Consider the following 21,905-nt stretch of genomic DNA (forward strand, 5'->3'; position numbering starts at 1 on the left):
TGTGCTCTCCAAACTAAAGGGATCAGCTCTGGCTGGATCGACAGGAGCTCGACATGTTTTATGATCCTTTTGATTGATTTAAAGCTGATATTGAAGATATGTGTAGTAGACGAACACCTGCTTTAACTCTTGTTACTGTACGTGACTGTAAAGTGTCCCACATTTTAATCCTGTCACCGTTTGCAATAAGCCTAATGGGAAGCTTGAGTGAGTAATGCTCTGGCCTTTCACCACAACATCCGTTAAGGTTTCATCAAGGAAAGCGCTAAACCATTCCCTCAGTGCGGATTCTCCGTGATTAACAACAGATTACCATGGCAGCGCTCGCTTTGTCTCTGCCGATGTTACTTAATATGACACTAATTGGTAATTACTGACAGTTTCTTCCAGCTATAGGTAAACTTTCGGTAAACTGAGAGTATCGGCCACATTTCCAGCAACTGAACAGACATGTGTGATATAGCATTTATTCCTTCAAGTTGAGTTACAAGGTACAGTGTTATTCACACAATAACACAGATTAGTGCTCAGAAAACTTCCCTGGTAAAAACAATGTTCTAATAATAAAAGAATATGGGTACGTTAGAGGTCACTGAATTAAATATGCTTCAGTTTCTCTGGTATTTGATGTTGATCCATGCACCACTATCCACTGTGGGATCAGGTCTTACTTCCCGAATGAAACCGGATCTCTCAAATTCAATGTGCCCTCTAGGATCTCAGCGAGGATTGGTTGACGTTACACTCCATCGCTACGTCCAAGCTCCAGATATCCAACCCATTCCCCTCCCTCGGGTGCGAAGGGGAAACTAGACCCTGTCCCGTCCCGCCTCCCTTGTACATTTAGTTTTGGTGCACATCTAGTGTTCAGCAGGTCGACACTGCTGCAGGACCACATCCAGCAATCAGAGAGCTTCACTAGCGAACCTTTTGGCGAAAAATGGGAGCCCCAGAGGAGGAGGCGCCACGCCCGCCATCCGACATCACCGTGTACGGGGCGAACTGTACCCTGCACGGCCTGAGCCACATCTTCCTGCCCGGTGGAGTGACCCTCCGACGGTTGCTCTGGGCTGCCGCATTCAGCTCCTCCCTTTCCATGTTCCTTTACCAAGTGGCCGACCGTATCATCGAGTATTACCAGTATCCTCATGTCACCATCCTCGATGAAATGGACAGTCCCTTCATGTTCTTCCCCGCCATCACCATGTGCAACTACAACAGCTTTCGAAAGTCTCAGATACGTAGAAACGACATGTTCTGGATGGCCGGGCTCCTGGGCGTGGAGCAGAGCGACTTTGATGACTTCATGGCCGCTCTTGGGCAGCCGACGGACGACAGCAAGTTCTTCCCCACCAAGACCTTCAACATGCTGGAGTTTGTGCAGAGGACCAGTCACAACATTGAGGAAATGCTGCTCGACTGCAAATACAGAGGGAAGGACTGCGGCCCAGAGAACTTTACTACAGTGAGTACAGTTCCTTCTGTGGATGACGCCTCGGGGGAAATCGGTGTAAACTACATCAGAAACATTAAAGGGAAAACACAAAAAAAATCTTACTACATCTAAGAATATGTCTTGTGGATAAATGGTGGTTAACTAAATGTTTTAATTAAATATTTATCAAAAACCTCTAAACAAATCTATTTATTTAAAGAAATGTTCATATTCACTACAGAAAAAGCTTTAATGTGAGATTTGAATAAGACTGGCAACAGCACAAGCGATCCTGAGCTGTTTATTATAAAGCTACAATTTGAATTCTTCCCATGAGGAAATGAAATATGAGTGAGTTTATTGTTTTGAACCCCGGGAGACGTGAAAGAACTGCTGTAAGAAGAGCATTGTCATGAGAAAATAAACACATCATCAGTTATCATTAGGGAAGAGACATCACAATTAGGCTGTCATTTCTTAATTGTCTCTTCAGTAATGGTCCTGTAATCCTACATGAAAAAAAAAAAGTATATTATGTTTGTGAAAATATTATGTAGCTCTAGTGGGAAACAACAGGTATGGGAACGTCAGAGTAACAATTCCCAAGGAATACTAATAAAGCAATGTTTTATCTCTGTTCACAAGAGCTAGGATCAATAATAGCAAGATATTGCCCTTTTAAGTTGATGTCAATTTTTATGCTGTGTCAAATTCTTCATTTTGTGACTATTCATAGTCATTTTTCCTTGAAGGAGAAATGAGAGTTACATCCTTGAAAATGTCCTCAGAATTGTGGAAAACACTGAGGTGCCATATGGTTCAGCAAATTCCTCCCGACTTCATGCATTATGAAGCAAGCATATGCTGTTTTCAGAGACCAGTAGAGATTTTAGTTTTGCTTTTCTTTGCAAAAACCTCATAAGAATGATAATATCCAATGGCACAGTATGTTCAAGTGGTAAGCCTCACACGATCTCACAAAATCAAAACGCATAATGTCTCATATTCTTAATTCAAAGGGTCATTCTTTTCTTACCTCATGGTTTTACATTTTAGTTAAACCCACATTCTTTTCGCCTCGATTTCCAGGCCTCTATCACAGAGATAAAATCATGTCAGCACAATTTGAATGGAACTTAATCGTCCTGCTGCACAGACAGGGGAAGGATTGTATTTCGATTAAAATGGGCCATTGATTTGAAGGATGAAAGCCCAGCACCGGGTTGGGCTTGTCATGCCGCACAATTTCGTTGAAAACCAGCAGCAGGGAAACTGAGGCAAATGATTTATATTCATTATTTACTAGTTCTCTAGTGGCTCTGCTATTATTTTGTATAAGAGACAATGGTTTAACCTGAAAAATGAGGTCTGGCTGTTCAGTCCAAATCAAACCAGACGTCTACTGTAAGAAAAGCTGCGGTATTGTTTTTGTAAATGGTGCATTGGGTTCATCTCAAATGCTCAATAGACTAAATAGAAAATATTGGCTTATAAAGGCAGATTTTGATATCGCTGTGGTTAGTCAGGTGACCTTGGCTCCGTCTCATCCCCACGCACAAAGGGCAAATTTCAGCTAAATGTCAGAAACTAGAGATGCTCTGGGGCCCTAAGTATAGAGGGGACTAATTAAAGATTCATGGAGCTGCCTGAATCCCCCCCTCCTCGGCCTGCTGATCTTACTGTGGGAGGCTCAGAGGCAGCTCCTCTCACAGGAGTGGAGATGTGATGGGTTTGTGATTACCCATTATGTACTTCAGCAACATCACTGCATGAAGACTCACACGACGTCTAGAAAACACTGAAGGATCACTTCCCTGGATGTGGGAAAATTTGAGAAAAGATCTTCATAAAATCACTCAAATGTCTCCAGTGAGACATTTTGCTGAAGCAAGGCACTTGTAATTATTATGATCTAATAAATAAACTGGTATTATTCCTTCCCTCCCAGAAATAACAAGTCACCTCTAGAGCTTCTTTATTTATGTTTCTGTGTGTGTGAATGTGCAATTTTGTTTCAAAGTCAGACAGATAAATACTGGCATAAGAAACTCTGCAAGCCTACATCGAATAGGACGAACCAGATGTTTGAGCTAATGAGCGGTGGGTGGGGTGGTACTGAGAAAGAAGAGAGGAAATGTCAGGGCCCCCACGAGCAATTATTCCCCATGCATAAAGTAATGAAATCTACTTTTGGGGAGAGAGGATGCTGTAACTCAGTGGAGGAGAACGAGGCTCCGATATTAAAAGGTTGGCAGATGGTAGATGCTGGAAGTTTTCTTCCCTGTGCTATAAATATATACAGCAACCCTTGAAGGTCCCTGTATTAATCTGTGAGTGGACCGTGCTAACAAGCTTCCCTCCAATTCTCTCTCTGCAAGACTATAAATGCATTGACGTGACCAATTCTGTATTAAACACAATGTTAGAAACATTTCAGATTTCAACATAACTGATTGGCCAGATAATCTTCTCAGTGGGGGCTTTATTTCATTATCAGAATTAAACTTGCGCCTCCATGTTGTTGCCGTACACACTCTCTGTAAACTGGCGTGTGATTGATTGCCTCATTAATACTCCAGGCGTAAACACCTCAACTCAGCCCAAGTCTCTGGATTGAACCTGCGAGATGGGCTCTGACCGAATAAATCATTTGTCAGTGTGTATGCAGGATGCATGCTGAGCTGGGTGCAATATCATTTCAATCGATCACTGGCTCAGTGCTTCAAGTGAGTCAGTGCCAGTGCCGGGACTCGATCGCGGCACGTTTATCCATTTACTGTTAATAACACGTGTTGTGATTGAACTTCCTGTAAGGGTATCAGCTTGGGTTGAAACCAAAGCTGGGCCTTGTTAATATTACATTATGGCCTGTCTGCGGCGTTCCGGGGAGATTTGTTCAGGCTCTGCCAAACCCGAACCAGGATGCGGTGTTATTCATTGCAGTGTAGTCTACAGCCTGCGTTCGGCTGTGGTGAGCAAGAGGAAAGGTGAGCGAGGGAAGCAGATGTCAGGATTGAGTGTCAGGCCTGCTCAGGAACAATGAGGCTCCCGAGGCAGAAAATAGGCATTGTGTGAGATAGGGGGAAGGAAGACAGTAGCAGAAGAGAAGTGGCTTACACAAGAAAGATGGAGAGCACCTGAAAAGCAAGAACTAGAGTTGAAGGAGAGAGCTAGGATTAAGGGGAATAAAAGGGAGTGGAGGAGGGGGAGAGGTAAAGGAGCCTGTGCTGTCCTTAGATTGAGGTGGGACTCGGCCGAGGACTGACACCATCATTGTGATTCAGCCTGATTTGGAGGCAAGCCAGCGCCGCGATGCACAACTGGAAGCATTAGGAGAGATGAAGGGAAGAGGTGTGTGAAGGAGCACAAAATTACAGCCCTGCCTCGAGCATGAAGCTGGAGGGGCGGTGAGATGAAATACAGCTCCACAGTGCAAACAATGAAATAAACAAATCTGAGGCGGCAAGCGTAGATGACAGGCCAAATAGCAAATACTTAATGTGTTTGTTCCATTACTCAGTGTCAGTAAAGGCCAGTGTTGGAGCCGGTGTTACTGTAAGTGCAGTATCGGCAGTGCGATCAATGGCGCTGAAGAGGAGTTGTAAAGGAATTCATAACTGGGATGCTTTTCGCTGACTTGCACATCGTTGGGCGGATCCTGCCATTGGGGGGTGCCAGTTGACAGAACCTCTTAAGTTAATTAGCTTGTTAGGTGGAGACACCGGACACAAGTGTGGCGCTGTCCAAAACTAAGAGTGCCATTGTGTTGTACATTACCAGCTTTTTGATGTGGCATCCAAACAAAACAATGTATCCTACCTGTTAAAATCCACATTATATTGTTTGACTTGAAGAGGATGAGGCTGAAATGACTCATGGTTTTAATGCACATGTCATCTGGATCTTTGGATTGCCTGTCAACTCCATTTTTAGCTTTTGTTTCTACTAATGGCCTCTTGGATCTATATTCTGCTCTCTTAGCTAATAAAAGCAATGGCGTGCTTCTTCCAAAGTATTGAATTGCTCCTCATCTTTCAAGTAAACTGAGACTTTGACATCACGTATCACTGTACAGGGGAAACAAGACTTGACACATTTGTTTGAAACAGCAAAGCTTCCTTTTTTTTTTAACGACGTAATCCACTTTGAAGTGTTATAAATCTTTTGCATGTACATCCTCTAACCAAATTCATTTAAATGTTGGGAGGAGGGATGTAGCCTGTGTAGCCCGGCAGATATTTAAGGATGCGATTTGAATTGATAATGTGTTTACCTGACAGTGGAAAAACTCTGTATGCAAAGCTGCGGCAAGTGCTTACTTTGCTTCATTTCTGGGCAAGCATGCAAAATGGATTCAAAAGCCTCCAGCTGAGCAAACAAGATGAGAACATGCACCCAGAAAAAAAAAAAAAAAAATTGATTATCCTCGCAAATTAAAGTACCGGTGAGGAAATTTAAGTTGTGACTTTATCAAAGTGTGACTGCAGGCTGCAGTCTGAAAGCTTGAGTGACAGCGCACTTGTGTTTTTTTTAGTTGGATTCTGTCTGGGACGGCGCAAAGAAGAAGGACGGCAGATGTAGCCGACGGCATCTGTTTTTTTCATTTATACAGACTGCACCTGCCCTCCTCCACCCGCGGGGGTGTGGGGGGGGGGGGGGGGGTTGTACAGTACATTCTGCGTCAGAGATGTTCACAGCGACTGTAGATTTCAAACAAGTAACACTCCATCCTGTCCTGCCTTTCCCATTACGGAACCTGAAAGAACACCTTGCAGCAACTCAAGAATACGTCTCTTATAGGAGAGGAGTTTATTTTTTTAAGTGTAATACCAATAAACCATATTTTGAATGTGCTCTCTGCCAAAAACAGCTTGGGGGTTGTTTTATTTATTTATTTTTTGCAAAGTACATGCCAATATTTCTCCCCTTTTGATGAATTTTCACAGTATAAGCCTCTCTTAGCTAAAAATCCATTCCTGCTTCCCTTGCATTACGCGTGCAGCATACTGAGTGGCTCTGCTGCTTTTTTCTTTTCCAAGTCAGTAGGAGGTTAGTTTCATTTAGAGTCAGGCCACAAGATGTCTCCCTCTGCTAAAGAAGCTGCCTGTCCACCAGAGTGACAGACCTGTATAGGGTTTTTCTCCCGTCTTTCTTCCAGTCTGTGAGTCTGCAGGTCATTTTAAATCACAGTGTATCACAACACTTCCTCTCGGCCTCTTTTCCAACTTGATTTCAAATTTTTTTCTCGGGGAATTCACAGTAAGTAAAGTTGTAAAGTTTTCATGTGAATGTAAGTGTGCTGCATGTCAAGTATCTCCGCCAGGAATCCCAAACTCACTGTTCAGAAGTTTCAATTTAATTTATGTGGACTGTTATTTTAATATTCAACAAATCAACCAAATTTATTCAAGCTTTAAATATTACAGGGCCTCATAGATTTTTAGGTAGAAAATGTAATACTAAAACCAGCCAGTGTAGGAAGGAACTGTATGTCTATATATATAATTTGGTCTAGACCATCAAATCTCATGAATTGCACTCACATTTCTATCAATGATTATGAATAGAACCAATAAACAAGCTTTTTACTGAGAGCTATAATGTTAGGTTGATTAATTAGTGAAAAATTGTAATAAAAAATAAAAAACATTAAAGTGATGATCTTCGTTGTACGGAATTTGAATGAATTAGAAGATGCTACCCAGGGCACTGACATTTTTTCATAACTATTGATTGATATTTTAGAGACAAAACAAATGGCTGATTAAGAAAGACAGTAATTACTAGATTATTCAATAATGAAGACAATCAGGAGCTGCGGTTCTAATGCTCATATATGTTTAATAAGCATTCACTAATAGCTGCAGCTAATGTTTTTATTAATGATATGTTTAATCATTTTGAATGATTATTTATTGATTCATCAGTAAATTATTCAGTATATAAATGTCATGAGAAAAATGTTTAAATTACATGTTAATCCGATGTAGCAATCAAATTGCTTCTTTTCAGTCCAAACGCCAAATATATTCACTTTGTCATCATGTACATGTATATGCCATATATATGTAGATGTATCATCTAATACTAAGGCGGTCACCATATATTTCAAATTTTATTAATTCATGAGTCGACCACTCTGCTCAGTGGAAATTAACGTTAGAAACAGGTTTTATTTTATTTATTTCATTGCTTTGGTCTTTGTCTCTGCCCTGTCTGAGCAGGGTGTGTTTTGGATGGGCATCTAATTGCTTCCAGGATTTAATTTGGTGCTGAGCATTCTCACCGGGCCTTGAAGGAGCTCTTCCCTTCCCTCAGTTAAAACTCTTCTAACGAGACCTTTGGGACTCAACTGAGCTTCAACATAAAAGAGGATGGTTAGTGTCACTTCCCGTCAGTCTCATGGTCCAAAGTCTCAAATGTAAAAAACAGCGGTCTTTAAATAGTTCTTTTCTTTTCTTTTCCATCAAACTGCAATCAGCTGCTCTGTATTTCTGCTTGAAAATGTTTATTGCGCCATTATTCTCTAATTACATGCTTGAATACTGAGACAAAGATGAAACGTGTTTGGAAGATAACAATGACAGCCTGGGAGCAGCACAAATGTCTTTTCAAAAAAGGAGGCCAGTCATTTTATAGAGAGGAAAGATCATTAACTTTTGCCTCAAGCGCTTTATATTCTCCCATAAATGCAACACTGTGCTTGAGTTATTTTAATTAAGTTAGTGATTTTGAAAATTGATTTAAAAAATAAACAAGTTTTGGCGCATTAGCGAGAGTAAAGTTGTTTTACAGTGCATTGCAGAAACACAATTGCAGAGTGTTGCACCAGTTTGGGAAACAGCAAAGTTTCCCAATTTCATTGAGTGAATTGGAAAAACCTCCAACCTCCAGACTTCATACAGCTGTAGAAGTGGTTTCCAATAATAAAGGTGCTTGGGAAATATACAAAATTCATATTCACACAGGTGGGCAGTTCACTGCCTTGTTCTTTCATCCATACTCCAGCAGGTCATTGTTTTTTTTTATCTGCAGGTGTTCTCTTAATTTGCAGTGCGTTGAGCTCTCTCTCTCCCTGCCACCATGAGAATGTAATTGTATAACAATCAGTGTTATAAGGTGTCTCAAAACTGAGTTTTCAGACACATTTATAAAAATAGTAACTGCTAGCCATGGCAACATTATGAGTTAATGATATCTCTGAGATGCAGCGTTTTCAGATAGCTGCACTGCCCCCAAGTGGCAAAAGTAGTTAATGTTTGGTTATTTTATGGTTGTTATTACTATTCTTAGTAGGAGAATAATAGACCTCAACAGCTCTTTTTTTTAGATATACAGCACATTCACTTTCTATCGAATTAATGTTCAGCATGCATCTCAAGTCCTGTTAATAATTTATAATGATAATAAAGTAATGATTCAGGTGCAGAATATTAACAAGCACATAATATTTGTTGCTGAATGCACAACCCACAGTACATATGGGTGGAGAGCTGCTGCTGCAGAGAGCACATGCTCTAAAGACTAATGGTGATTCTCCTGCGTTGCCAGTACCAGACCCATGGAGATGCGGAGTGATGAAATTGCGATTCGGTTCAAACTGCTGACGAGGGACCATTCGGAGATAGAGAAAGCCGCCCCCCCCACCCCAGCCCCCTTAGCCTCCACTGGGCTTGTATAGGACAAATGAGCTCAAGCAATTAACTCAACACTTACAAGTGCCTCATATCTATTGACAGATTTTTCAAAGAAACCAAGAATAGAGGAAATTGATGCAGCTGGTCAATAGGAGTAGAAACCAGTTAGCCAACCCTGATAAGCTGGTATTGTTGGCGTTATTTACTCGCCTGTTGCTCATGCAGCAGTTAGATTTGTCCTCTCTTTGTGTTGCTGTATTTGGTCCTAAACTGAGTTTGTTATTTGTCGCTAATGCAAAACCCCAAACTCTTTGTTCGCTTTATAATCCTTCAATCATCAAACCCTATCTCAAGAATAAACAGGTTAAAACAAAAAGGGATATAAAGGCAGACGGGCAGATAGAAACATCTTACAGACATGACATACAGTAACAATACAGGTGGTGTGTTCAGGCAATTTATTAGGTTATCATGTTGCCCTGAATTTTGACAGAGGGAAAAAACAACTGGAAATTTTACTTTGGCTTCTTTTTATTTTTCAGCATCCAGACCTTCATTAATGTTATCAGACCATTAACCTCTGAAAACAGAGAGCATGGCTCTGCATTGTTTAACTGCCTCTGTTATGAGCAGATCATTTTTTGGGTTGCAATTAAATTGCCTGGAAATGAATTGAAATGTTTTGATATAATCATCTTATTAAAATAATTTTTTGTTTGCCAAATAGCAATTTGCAGCAAAAGAAGAATCAGTGTTTAATCACCCCAGGTCTGCAGTTTGATGTTCTAGTAATTCTATTAAAGGCATTTTATAGAAATCCTCCTGTGCTGAGTGACATTCACATGGGAATACTAAACGTGTGTCCCAGCAGGTTATAATGGCCTTCAATTACATTTCTCACATCCTACTCACAATCCTCCTTTTTGCAGTGCACACTTCTCCTCCTTTAACACTATCACATAGCAGTGTTTTTTTATTATTGTATTACTCCAGTGTGATGAAAACTTGGCATTTAAGTTGCAGAGCGTTAATTTAATAGGACAAAACATGTTAATGAAAAAGGCAGCAGGGATAAATCGGTGGTGATTACATTTTAAAGCAGCCAAATGGTTTTAAAACGGCAGCGAAGGGAGAAGATAACAAAACATGTTTCCTCTCACGGTAAACAAAAAGAGCAAAGTTATTTTCAGTTGATTTTTAATTCATAACTCTACCTTACTTGGTCTCAGAGCAATACTTAGTAATGTTTATTTGCGTTGCGCTTAGTATAAATGAGAAAATTTAAACCTCTGTCAGGTCTATACATGAATCTAAAGACTATTAGGTCAGTTTAAAAGACCATAAAGAGTGAAACAGCTGGGCTGGCCGGTCCCCTCCTGAACCTCTAATGCTCGCTAATTAAAACGTTATTGGTTGTGCGATTCGTCCATACATAAATAGGGATACTGCTGTTGAAAAGGTAGTCAAATGCTTGGGAAAATATTTTGGTGCAGTGCAGAGCCGTGTTGTTTTCGCTTGTTTCCAGCCTATGCTAAGCTAACAGTCAGCTAGCTCTAGATTATATATTAAGATGGGCGACGAGTTTCCACTTCCTCCCACTATCCAGAAACTAAGTTTTAATATCCTGCATATGAAACGCTGAAGACTTAATGTGAAGCCATATTCTGCCGAAGCAACATCCTGCTGAGACACCTGCATTGATCAATCAAGCGTTAGACTCATCTTTGGAGAAAAATGTATTTGACGTATACTTTGACCATTTAGTGAAGCCCATGTCCCATCAACTAACAGAGGAGGCAAGGTTCTGCAGCCAGCCATAAGGTGGCGATCAAGATGCTTTGGCTTCACTTTTGGGGAGCCGTCATATCATCCATGTTTCTGTACAGATTCATATTGGGCATAGATGCAGAATTCATATCAACCTTATAATCCCTACAACAACAAGTAAAGCACTATTTCGTAAAACTTAACTCGTCGCCTCATTGTCAAGTCTCAATAGCTGCAGCTTTAAATATTTAAATGTTGGATACCGAAACATCAGTTCAGGCAATCCCTGACCTGTGTACATCGATCCAGTTGGTTAAATTCAGACTCCATCGCCTACAAGTCATTTCCAACGTATTTCTGCTCATATTTAAACTGGATCAAATCCACTTATTATAGTCAAATGAATCTAATTCCAAAATGATCCCCTCTCCTCGAAGTACCTTATTCCTCCACTTTTGTGAATCAGTTTCTAAAGCCATATATCACCACAGCTGTGATCAGGTTACTGCGCCAATATTCACATTACAAACTGGAGTTATTCCAGCTAACATAATAAACAAATCTTCTCGGTATGAAGCTGAGCTCTGTGCCAAGCTGAATCCTCTGATTGCCTCACACAAGTGGAGCAAAGCACCTTTAATATCAGCCAGTGCAACATCTGCATGCCGCATAATCTCAGACTTCATTACGCTACATTCCTGAAATTATATTTGAAACTGGCAAAAAAGAAGAACTAGCCTCCCCTCCGTTATCATTTATATATATATATATATATATATATATTGATTCATGACTGAGCTGCTGATAAAAACATTTTTAAATTTCAGACTTCATCCTTTTTTCAGGTTGGACAATTTCTTTATCACAATTATTTCCACTTTGATTGATACCTTGCCCCGCCTCTCTGTACCGTTGGAGGTCTACTTCATCACCGGAGGAAAACAATTTTATCCACTGGCTCCACCTCATTCTCCATTCGACTGTAGAGAGAGTGTGTGTAGAGGGGCAACAAGCTTTCTACTCCTTTCTGCAGGCTGCAAGTCAATGGACTAAAAAGCATCTTTTCAATCTGTGGGAAAAGGGAGGAGTTGTATTTCGGGGCAGCTACCGCACAAAGAGAGAACCCAGCGAAATCTGCAAGTATTGTCTGGCACTGGAGAGGGAGATGGAGGAGTGAAAGATCTGAGCAACAGGGGTAAGCCTCACCGGATTTTCAAAAGTGATTGCCTCTGTGAGTGAAGCCGTCGCCTACCTCTGCATTTTTCACGGCCATTTATATATTGATGAAGGACTGGTGATGGTTACGCTTGATGGTTTTCGTTAATGGAGTGATTCAGCTGTTTCTCTCATAAGGGAATCATTATGTAAATCAATTTTACCTCCCCTAAGGACCACACCTCCTTTGTTGATACCTTTTCAAGCCTGAATAGTAGGACTTCGCTGCTACCTGGAGATTTTTTGATAAATAAGCCCGGAGATGGTTGTGGAGAGAGCCACAGTGTGTGAATAAGGGAAGTCTGTGGTGGGCTACTGAGAAACTGCGTCTGCTAAAGAACCACCTGCCTCGGCTCAAGCAATTATGGTCAAAGCACCCACATCCGAATCCATCGCCCTGGGGCCACAGAAACTAAATGATGCCCAGGAAACAATTCCTCAAAGCCACAAGGAGTCCGGCTCGCTGAAAACAACGATGAAAGAGATCACAGTGGCTTTTATAACGAGGACCAAGATCCATGGTTTAAGGTTCGTCTTCTCTCCGGACAAGTCCAAACCGCAGCGGGTCATCTGGATCATGGCCTTTTTTGTGTGTTTGAGTCTCCTCGCCACCTGGTCCTGGAATCGAATCCAATACCTGATGTCCTACCCAGCCATCACCAAGATCTACATGGTGTGGGCTCACAACATGTCCTTCCCGGCAGTTACCTTCTGCAATAAGAACGTCTTCCGTGTGTCCAATCTGACCAAGGACGACCTCTACCACAGCGGCTACTGGATGGACCTCATGTATCCCAACCACACGGTGATGGAACGGGGCCTTTCCATCCTGAAGGACAGCCACAAACCGGGTCTCCTGAGCCTGCTGGACTTCACCAACTACACCCCGGCCCCCGGTTACCGCATCGACACCACTGAGATGATGGGACGCCTCGGCCACCAGCTGCAGGACATGCTGCTGGAGTGCAGGTTTCGTGGGGAATCGTGCACCTACAAAAACTTCAGCACTGTATGTACGAGAAAGAAAGATGGTGTTTGTCAGGTGTGGATATGAATGTTGTTCACAAGTTGTATTAATAATTCATGCAAGCATTCGACAACGCTCCCTCCAGCAGGCGTTCTCCCGGCATGTTTTAAGGTGTTGATGTTTCAAAGCCGCAAACAAGCCTGTCCTGTTTTTGCCTCTCAGACATGACAGCTTGTGAATTATTAAAGTCTTCAAAGACTCGGCGGAGCAAACAAACTCAGCCTGAACTCCACAATGTGGTGGGAAATCAATGTCACCATCAATGACAATGTATTTCGCAGAATTTGAAGTTTCTCAATCAGCGATATTCACGGCGAGGTCTTGAGTTGCCAGGTTTATAAACCGTGACAACGAGATTAAGGGGGAAGAAAATGTGAACATCAATTATTCAGACATCGTAAATCAATACGAATTACAATTGTAGCTTCTCTAATTAAACATCTGGAGGGCTTTCAAATACATGGTCTCGCTTCAAAAATCCAGCTGAGTGTCTCCATTTCAAACACCAGGCAGAAGAGTGTTGTCCCCTTTGAGTAAATGCTGCACGAACGAAGTGGAGGACGTTATTCAAGATGGTGATTTCCCTAATAAATCTCAATAAATCAACACACACTGGCAGCTTTTAGTGTCACAGTCCTCACAAGACAAAATGGTGAAACGTCTGCAGTGAGAAGCAGAGTGACACATTTATTTCTACAGCAGGGAAAATAATTGCTGGGGGAAAACGCCTGTAGATTTAAAACACAAACCCACCGCAAAACTGAACATCCACTGGAAATTCTCTAGATCTCAGTAATTAAGAGCATGTAACTGTGACAGCTCAAGCTGGACTGTGACTGCTAATATCAGCCAGGTTTAGATCGTAATTTGTATTTAGAATGTGTGTTTACGTCTTAAGCACCATGTGTTGTGGCTGTGTCGTGACTGAATAAAGCTCCTCTTCTATCTACCCTTTAATAACAGTCACTGGTTAGACTCTAGGTTTCTGCTCACTCTGCAGACCTCATTATTTAGCCAGCGGGTGGAAAGGAGAGGGGCTCAGTTATCTGTCTGAGCTGTACCGAGTCTGGACATGGAACACTGACTCTGACTCTCAAGAGAGCAGCTTTCCCATCCCCTTAGTGCTCGAGTTTTTTCCAGCAGGGCTCGAAACCAAAACCTCACCAGACTGGAAACTGAAAGAGATTCAACATTAGATGGATTCCTTCGTTTTTCTTATGTTGCAGCCTTATTCCACAATGGTTTAAATTGGTATTGTCCCCTCGTCAATCTCTACATTACCCCATAATGCAACACATGGAAACAAGACACTTTATATGACACCTGAAATCAGTTTGTTGCTCTGATATTCATTGTCAGCTGTTTATTGGTTGGTTTGTTTGTCTGTTAGAAAAAACTAATGGAAGGATTTCCATGACACTTGGTGGAGTGATGTGGTATGGGTCGTGGAAGAACCCTTTTGATTTATGGTGCAGATCTCGATCAAGGGGCGCATCCAGGATTTTTCTTTCACGTTCTAAAGCATCGTACTATTCTGTGTTTTTTTTACATTTAAGTGCAATTTGGTGCAGCTCAATTGAATTTAAGTGGACTATTACAACAAATAATACGGTATTTTACTTTACTACCTAGTATCTTCAATTGGTAGACTTGTATCTTGTATAAATTTTCTTAAATTAACTTGTATTTGGAAATATTCAGTCTGTATCCGAACCGTAGAGTGAGTTCAATTTGAAATGTCAGCATTTCCCACCATAGTCCAGATTTATTTCTACCTGTTGGCAGGAGGGATCATTTTCTAATCACACGGAAAAACCATAAAATCGAAAAATATCTGTCAAGTCTGTCGAGTGCTGAGTGCTTGAGTGTAAAACCTGAAAATAAATTACTCAACCTAATTGGAGTAATTGAATCACAACACAGATATTTGATGTGAGTGAAACCAACACATCAATAGTTAAGAGCCAGTGAGTTTCACTGGCACAGGTTCAGTCTCCTAAGATGTTTGTCAGTCAAGTGTTTTTAAAACACGATTCAACTCCCACCGCCGATGTTTCCTCTTTAATGGCAGTAAAGTAGTGTGTTCACTATAAACGACTCCGGGGAAATTTAGAGTGAAATTGGGTAAAGATTGATAGCTGCTGCTGCGGCTGCTTGGAGAGCTCCCATTAATTCCTCAAATCAGAGCCAGGTTCCTGTTTAAAGCCAGTAGGGTTCCCCTCTGCAATGATTTCCTGTCCTGCACAGTTACAGGCTGACATTTATACATCCATTACCAAAGCACAATGTAAAAGGTTTGACCTCTTATTTATACTCCTGTTTTCTTTTCTGTCCTTGTTTTCTCTTTACAGATTTACACACGCTACGGAAAATGCTACACGTTCAACTCGGGATTGGACGGCAACCCTCTGTTGACCACGTTAAAAGGTGGCACGGGGAACGGCCTGGAGATCATGTTGGATATCCAGCAGGATGAATACCTCCCTGTCTGGGGAGAGACAGGTCAGTGCGGCTCTGAGCACCATTCTGAAATTATATCTTGTGCAGCAGTTATGTGTGGAGACTCCTCCATTTTGTTTGTTTAACCTGCAAATCCCTATATTACTGTATGTCAATGTGTCACTTCATATAAAAAACTAGAATCACTGCCTACTACTACTGCTCGAGTTAGATACATATGATCACTGAGCCTCTGACTTATTGCTTTGGATTATGACCAGAAAAGAGTTTTGGAGATGTCGGAGTGAAGTTGACCTTTGACTGTTTTGATAAAGCCAAATGTAAAATCATCAGATCATAATTTTGTCTAGATCAGCTGATTAATGTCCAAAACATGTTTTGTGTGGTCTGAGTGACAATCACCTTTTAACCCTTTTAACCAAATTGTAATCACTTAATCCTTGACTCCAAGACATAGACAGTAAATAAAGATGGAAGACTTCCTCCTGTTTTACAAAAAATAACCAAAGCCATCTTGCATACAGAGGCGGCCATCTTGCACTTTGAGGTCCTTTGGATCCGGTGTTTTGGCAGTAAGATAATTGAGTGGAGCCACGGTAGCAAGGTTCCGCCAAAAGAGAATCTCAGCATCAAATAACTCATTCAAACCATACGTACTGGGAAAATAAGCACTTGAACAAACATCAGTGTGATGAGAACAACCTGAAATCTCAGAAACCATAGTTTAGCGTACTTTGATGTTTTAGGTTTGCTCCACGTACCATCCTGTTACATGGAGGAGGCAGGGTCCTTGACCTACACTGCATCCTGCCAGCAGGGGGTCATCTAGATGATTTGGCTTTATTTATGGGAGCTGTGACAAAATCCGTCTTTATTTACATGTCATATAATGTCATATGTAATGAAGGTCCCTCCAGGCGTCCCTCTGATATTCACAAGAATGGGACGGATGTGAAGTCACAGGGAACTTTGTCATCAAACCTATAAACTATTACATTCTGTTACACTAAAATATGAGTATTTCTCTCTCATTAGCTTCTATCAGGGAGTTTAAAGACTCTCGATTTATCCATCTCAGCATCACTCCCCACAAAGTGGGTTTCCATAAGCAACCACCTTGTGTCACATGTTCTGGCGTGCTGTATCCACAGATGAGACCTCCTACGAAGCAGGCATCAAGGTTCAGATCCACAGCCAGGATGAGCCGCCCTTCATTGACCAACTGGGATTTGGTGTGGCCCCTGGTTTTCAAACTTTTGTGTCATGTCAGCAGCAACTGGTACCTAACGTTCAGCCTCCTCCTCTGCAACCTCAACCTTCTTCTTCTTTTGTTTGTTTTCCTTTGCTTTGCTTCATTTCGTGTGTGTTGCCAAATCCTTTCCAAGCCACTGCCCATTACCTCTGTGTCACAGAGCCCGGAGCGAAGTCAGAACTGTGATTAATCTTGTGTCGGGAATGAGCAGTGAAAGTGTTAAATAAACATCCAGCGGGTCCGGGCACGATAAATGAAACTGACGAATTACAGCAGCCAAGGAACATTGGTAGAGCAGAGCCAAGTGGATGGATGAAAGCATACGAGCATACTGTGCTCATCAGAGCCAAATAACCCCAGACCATGCAGACGGCAAAATATCTGGCAGAGTGTGTGTTTGATTCTTCATACTGAGCCCGTCTTGGAGAAGTGAATGTGTGAGAATGTGAATACAGCTCTTTAAATGCTGTGAAAACGGTCTTGAGTGGCTCAGTTACGGAGGAGGCAGAGAAAAGCTGTGGCAGAGACGATAGGATTTCACACAGCAGATATTTATGATCTAAAACATGTACAAAACGTGACTTCCACTGCTGGAGGTGTCTCAATCAAAACAATAAGGAAAGTGACTGAGTTTGATGATATTAAGCAGCAAAGGATCATGGGAGTGGTTGTCAATTAGCAGGCGACCAAAACAAAGTTTGAGTTTAAACATTATTGGATAAGTCAACCTAATTTAAAATGAACAACCTTTAAAGATTATGTAGGATTTTAAAATTAGATGAACTTGTGGTAACGGCTTCAGGTCCTTACAATAAATAATTGACTCACTATATCTCGAGGGAAAAGATAATGGGATTATCTTTATACTTCTGGTGACAAATTGGACTATTAAAAGAAGGTGTCATCATATTATTTTATTTCTGCACCCAAGTCAACCCCCTGGCTGTTTTGAAGACACATGTTGAGATGTATCATGATTTAAGGACACTGTAAAAAGGGTGTTTTAGCGCACAATATCAAGAGGAGCAGAAGAAGAGCCTGCGGCAGGCGACTTCATCGTGAAATAGAATTAGTGCCCCGTGCTCGACTGTCCCGTCACTGCTGGCAGGGCGGGATGGAAAGTAATAACTATAGTAGAGGCTGAATTGATCGTGAAAACCTGTGTGGAAGGTCGTAATACTGAGCAGCCATGGATTTCCTATCCAGATCTAATGGAAACGTACAGCAGTTATGTGATGTCTCTATGCTAGAATAGTGCACGAGCCAAATAGCAGTCGTTGATTTCCAAAAGGAAGCAGGTACAGAAAAGTATCCCGTCAAACAGCAAAACCAAAGGAAAGAATATCAGCAACTACCACTGAGATCTTGTGTTTTTATGTATTTGCTGCAGGCTTATTAATATTTATACCACATAATCAGCCCCTGGGAAGTATTGAAGTAATGGATACTCCAGCAGTAAATGGTATTCACTGCTTTAAGAATCAATCAAGCCTAATTTAAATGATTTTGCTCCGAAAGTGAACGGTCTTGGTCAGTTCCTGAGCATGAAAGAGAAAAGATGCAAAGAAAAGCTCCACCCCTCTGTGAGCAGAATAACACGGGATGACGGAGGCAGCGGGTTTGGGCTCATCAAACAGACACTTGGACACCACAAAGATGACAAATTGTATTTTATGTATTTTTTAAAGAAAAATATGTCTCTCTCTCTCTCTCTCTCTCTCTCTCTCTCTCTCTCTCTCTCTCTCTCTCTCTCTCTCTCTCTCTCTCTCTCTCTTTCTGTTTCTCTCTGTACAAATGCTGCAAATTGCTCGGAGTGTATCATCATCCATCCATCTCCGAGCCGTGAATCTGGTGTGGTTAATCACCGTCGCAGAAGTTCCATCCAGAAAGCAAAAGTGCGAGAGGTGTCATTTATAATCACGACACGAGCGCCCACCCCAGTGACAGCAGAGAGACGTGTTTACGGACGGAATTAATTAGGCTGTCATAAAAGTCTGGCCAGTTGTAATTTCAGTCAGTCTCCAGTAGAAGTGCAGTGACACAGCTCTCGGAGTAATGACAGACTGCTGGAAGAAACACTTGTGATTATTGAGATTTTTTGTAAAACTCTGTCAAAGGAATGAAGGATTCAATGTTCAACTAGAGTGCAAAACACTAGCAAGGCCTCCAGTCTCCCTATAAAACCACATTTCCTCATTTGTATCTCCAACAAATTGCACAATTAAGCAAAATCAATGAATTATTCTCTGAGAAATCAACAGAAATGAAAAGTGAAAGTGAAAAGACAACTCCTGGAGATGCCCCCTGATGCAGATCCTTGCCAAAATTTCTAAGGAGATGCTCCATCCCACCAACGAAAAGGTCATGAATATTCGTCCGAAAGTTCCTGCATAATCCTGCTAACTAACAAACAGACGCAAGTGAACCTCGCACACATCTGCCGAGGCCCAACAATCCTGATTTGAACAACCATCAGTTCCCTAATCATGATGAATATTTGTTAATAAGGAAATCAGTGAAAATGTTTAAAAATGCCTCTCAAAACCTTAAAGAAAGAAAAGCCTTGGATCCGTCCCCTGATATGGATCCACAACTGAATGTATTGGGTTCTTCCCTGACCGATACCACATCTGTCCACCATGTTTGATGGAAATCCATCCAGTTGTTTTTGTGTATCTAACAAACCAACTAACAAACTGCACAGGGGTGAAAACACAATGTCCAGGCTGTGACTTGTGAGCCAGAAATGAAAACGGCTCGATCAAATGTTTTCTCTAGAATCACGTGATGGTTGGGATGTGATGGAGAAAGGCTGAATGACAACAGGGCAACTGTGAGGACGAAGGCTTTGACCGTGTTCTGTCCCGAGTCTTGCTGTTGCTCCTCTCATTTATTTTGATAATGATGCGGGCTGTGTTCCCTCACCCCTCACCCCTCACCCTAGATGAGACGTCATATGAGGCCGGCATAAAGGTGCAGCTTCACTCTCAGTCAGAGCCTCCTTTCCTCCACGAGCTGGGCTTCGGGGTCGCCCCCGGCTTCCAAACGTTCGTTTCCACCCAGCACCAGAGGGTAGCGTATGACTGTCTGGGCTTGCTGCATGACGACAAATCAATTAATTAACAAAAACATAAATAAATTTATCGACACACCCAGCATCAAGTTTCATAGTTTCATCTGCTGCCCCTCTAACCCCAAACGAATGGATCCATCCACCCCCTCTCCCCTCTGTGTGCCCTCCTCTCGGTCATTGTCTTCTCTGTTTAGATATAAATAAAAAGCAGCTAATGTGTTTCATCCCAGCTTTGAGCCATTGATCCGAGTCCGTCTCTCCATCAGAGCTGTTGCTTGGCTTTACCCTCTCGCTGTCATTGTCCGTTTAACACTCACTGTCATCGAGTCGATCCGCCCGGGCCGCTCCTTAACCTCGTTTACCAGACAATGTGATGCATTAGATTGTTATTTTCTATTACCCACGGGGACCCTGGCACCAGTTTTGGAGTCTCGCATTTATTGCATTGAGTGTTTTATCTCCAGTGGAACTCCGGTTATGAGAGTCTGTGGGCTGGAAACGGAATTCAATAAAGGCTTAATCATGTTTGCCACTTTTAAGTCCACCACCTCAGTGAATTGCGCTCTGTCTCCGTCACTCCGCATCGACTAAATGACCGTTAGGCCGACCGAGTTGGCCCGCTTAGAGCTGCCGGAGATGATTGGGAATTACGGCAAACTCTAATGTGACAATAGCAGTATCGTTTCCCTGCGAAGTTTGTCAGGAGGAGGCCACTGGCATCGATCGCCGGCGAGCTCCCGCGGCAATTAGTGCCGTTTGCTCAAATGCCCGAGCAGGCGTCGGTGCCCCTCATAAATAATTGCCTCATTTCTGTTGTGAGAAATGTGTCGTCGGCATTCATTACCATAAGTTGCAGTAAACAAGACTTTTAAAGGGAGCTGAAAGTCTTGCGTGTGGTTAAATGTCGACGTGTTCAGTTTAAACCCCTCCCCCCCCCCCCTTAAAAAAAATAGCTCCTTTAAAACGCTAAAGGGAGCTCTGAACAGATTTTGTGCAAAAATTGCTGAAGCTACAAAAGAAGTGCCATGGGTTTGATATTGAGTGTGAACCAAAACCTTAGAAAGTCATTAAATAGTCCTCATTAGTGGGTTCGTTTAGAATTCCCAGAGTTGCTCATAGAAGGGCCCTGCTCTTCACCTTGTTAAAGAGAGTTCCACCTCTAATGAGACTGTAAACTGAAGATACTCTGTATATTCTCAACCCATTGTTAAATCCACAGGCCTTTGCTTTCAGAGTAGTGCGGTAATGAACTCTCATGGGTGTAGACGGGGGATATGAATAGTGAAACCCCCTTTAGTTAGCATTATAGGACTTATTAAGTGCACTACTTGTTAACGTGTTGAGCTGTATAATATCTATTCAATTCATTGGATTGTTCGTTTCAAAAGTGTAAACTGTTTATTTACTGTTCTGAGTTTCATTTCTCAGGATTGTAAAAGATTTGTCCATTGGTTGTGGTGTCCTGTCTGAAACTACACATATATCAGATCTCTATGAAGCCTGTCTCTATTCCCATGGTACTCTGCTTCCTACCGGGGACTAGAGCTGCACTAGTGATGTTCTGCATGACGTCTGCTTGCTGCTACACATGAGCAATGATGTTGTTCTCACTGGACGTTTTTTATGCCGATATTGTCTCCGTGCACATTTTCATTTAAATGTGTGGTTTTTGTTATGTTTCATGACATTCTTTTCTGATTTGTCTTTTTTTGTCAGCTTGTTGCCCTCTCTTTTTTTTTGTACTTCTGCTTTACCTGCCACCATGCTATTTTTCTTGTTATCGGTTGTAATCCTGTGTGCTCGTATACTGAGGGGAAACGTGTGCCGCTGGCTCTTTTCAGCTTCAGTACCTCCCTCCGCCGTGGGGCGACTGCAAGTCGACTCCCATAGACTCTGAGTACTTCTCCACGTACAGCATCACCGCCTGCCGCATCGACTGTGAGACCCGCTACCTGCTGGAGAACTGCAACTGCAGGATGGTTCACATGCCGGGTATGAATTATCGCTGACCAGTGAGAAACGTGGCAGATACGCTTCTT

The 21,905-nt window shown here is 42.0% G+C and overlaps 1 protein-coding gene across 4 annotated transcripts in view; it reads left to right on the plus strand.

The window, feature by feature from the left end:
- Positions 1 to 21,905, plus strand: part of asic1c (acid-sensing (proton-gated) ion channel 1c) — an 84,788-nt gene that overhangs the window by 54,345 nt on the left and 8,538 nt on the right. For 3 of the 4 annotated variants that reach the window (XM_062404107.1, XM_062404106.1, XM_062404104.1), the window contains 3 exons: positions 15,433 to 15,583; positions 16,693 to 16,820; positions 21,708 to 21,858. In XM_062404107.1, coding sequence (XP_062260091.1) covers positions 15,433 to 15,583; positions 16,693 to 16,820; positions 21,708 to 21,858 — 430 coding nt within the window. Of the gene's footprint in view, positions 1 to 826; positions 1,466 to 15,432; positions 15,584 to 16,692; positions 16,821 to 21,707; positions 21,859 to 21,905 lie in introns of those variants that run through there. The other variant, XM_062404105.1, reaches the window with a different exon arrangement.

This window comes from Platichthys flesus, chromosome 14 (assembly GCF_949316205.1).
Source record: "Platichthys flesus chromosome 14, fPlaFle2.1, whole genome shotgun sequence".
NCBI classification, from domain to species: Eukaryota; Metazoa; Chordata; class Actinopteri; order Pleuronectiformes; family Pleuronectidae; genus Platichthys; species Platichthys flesus.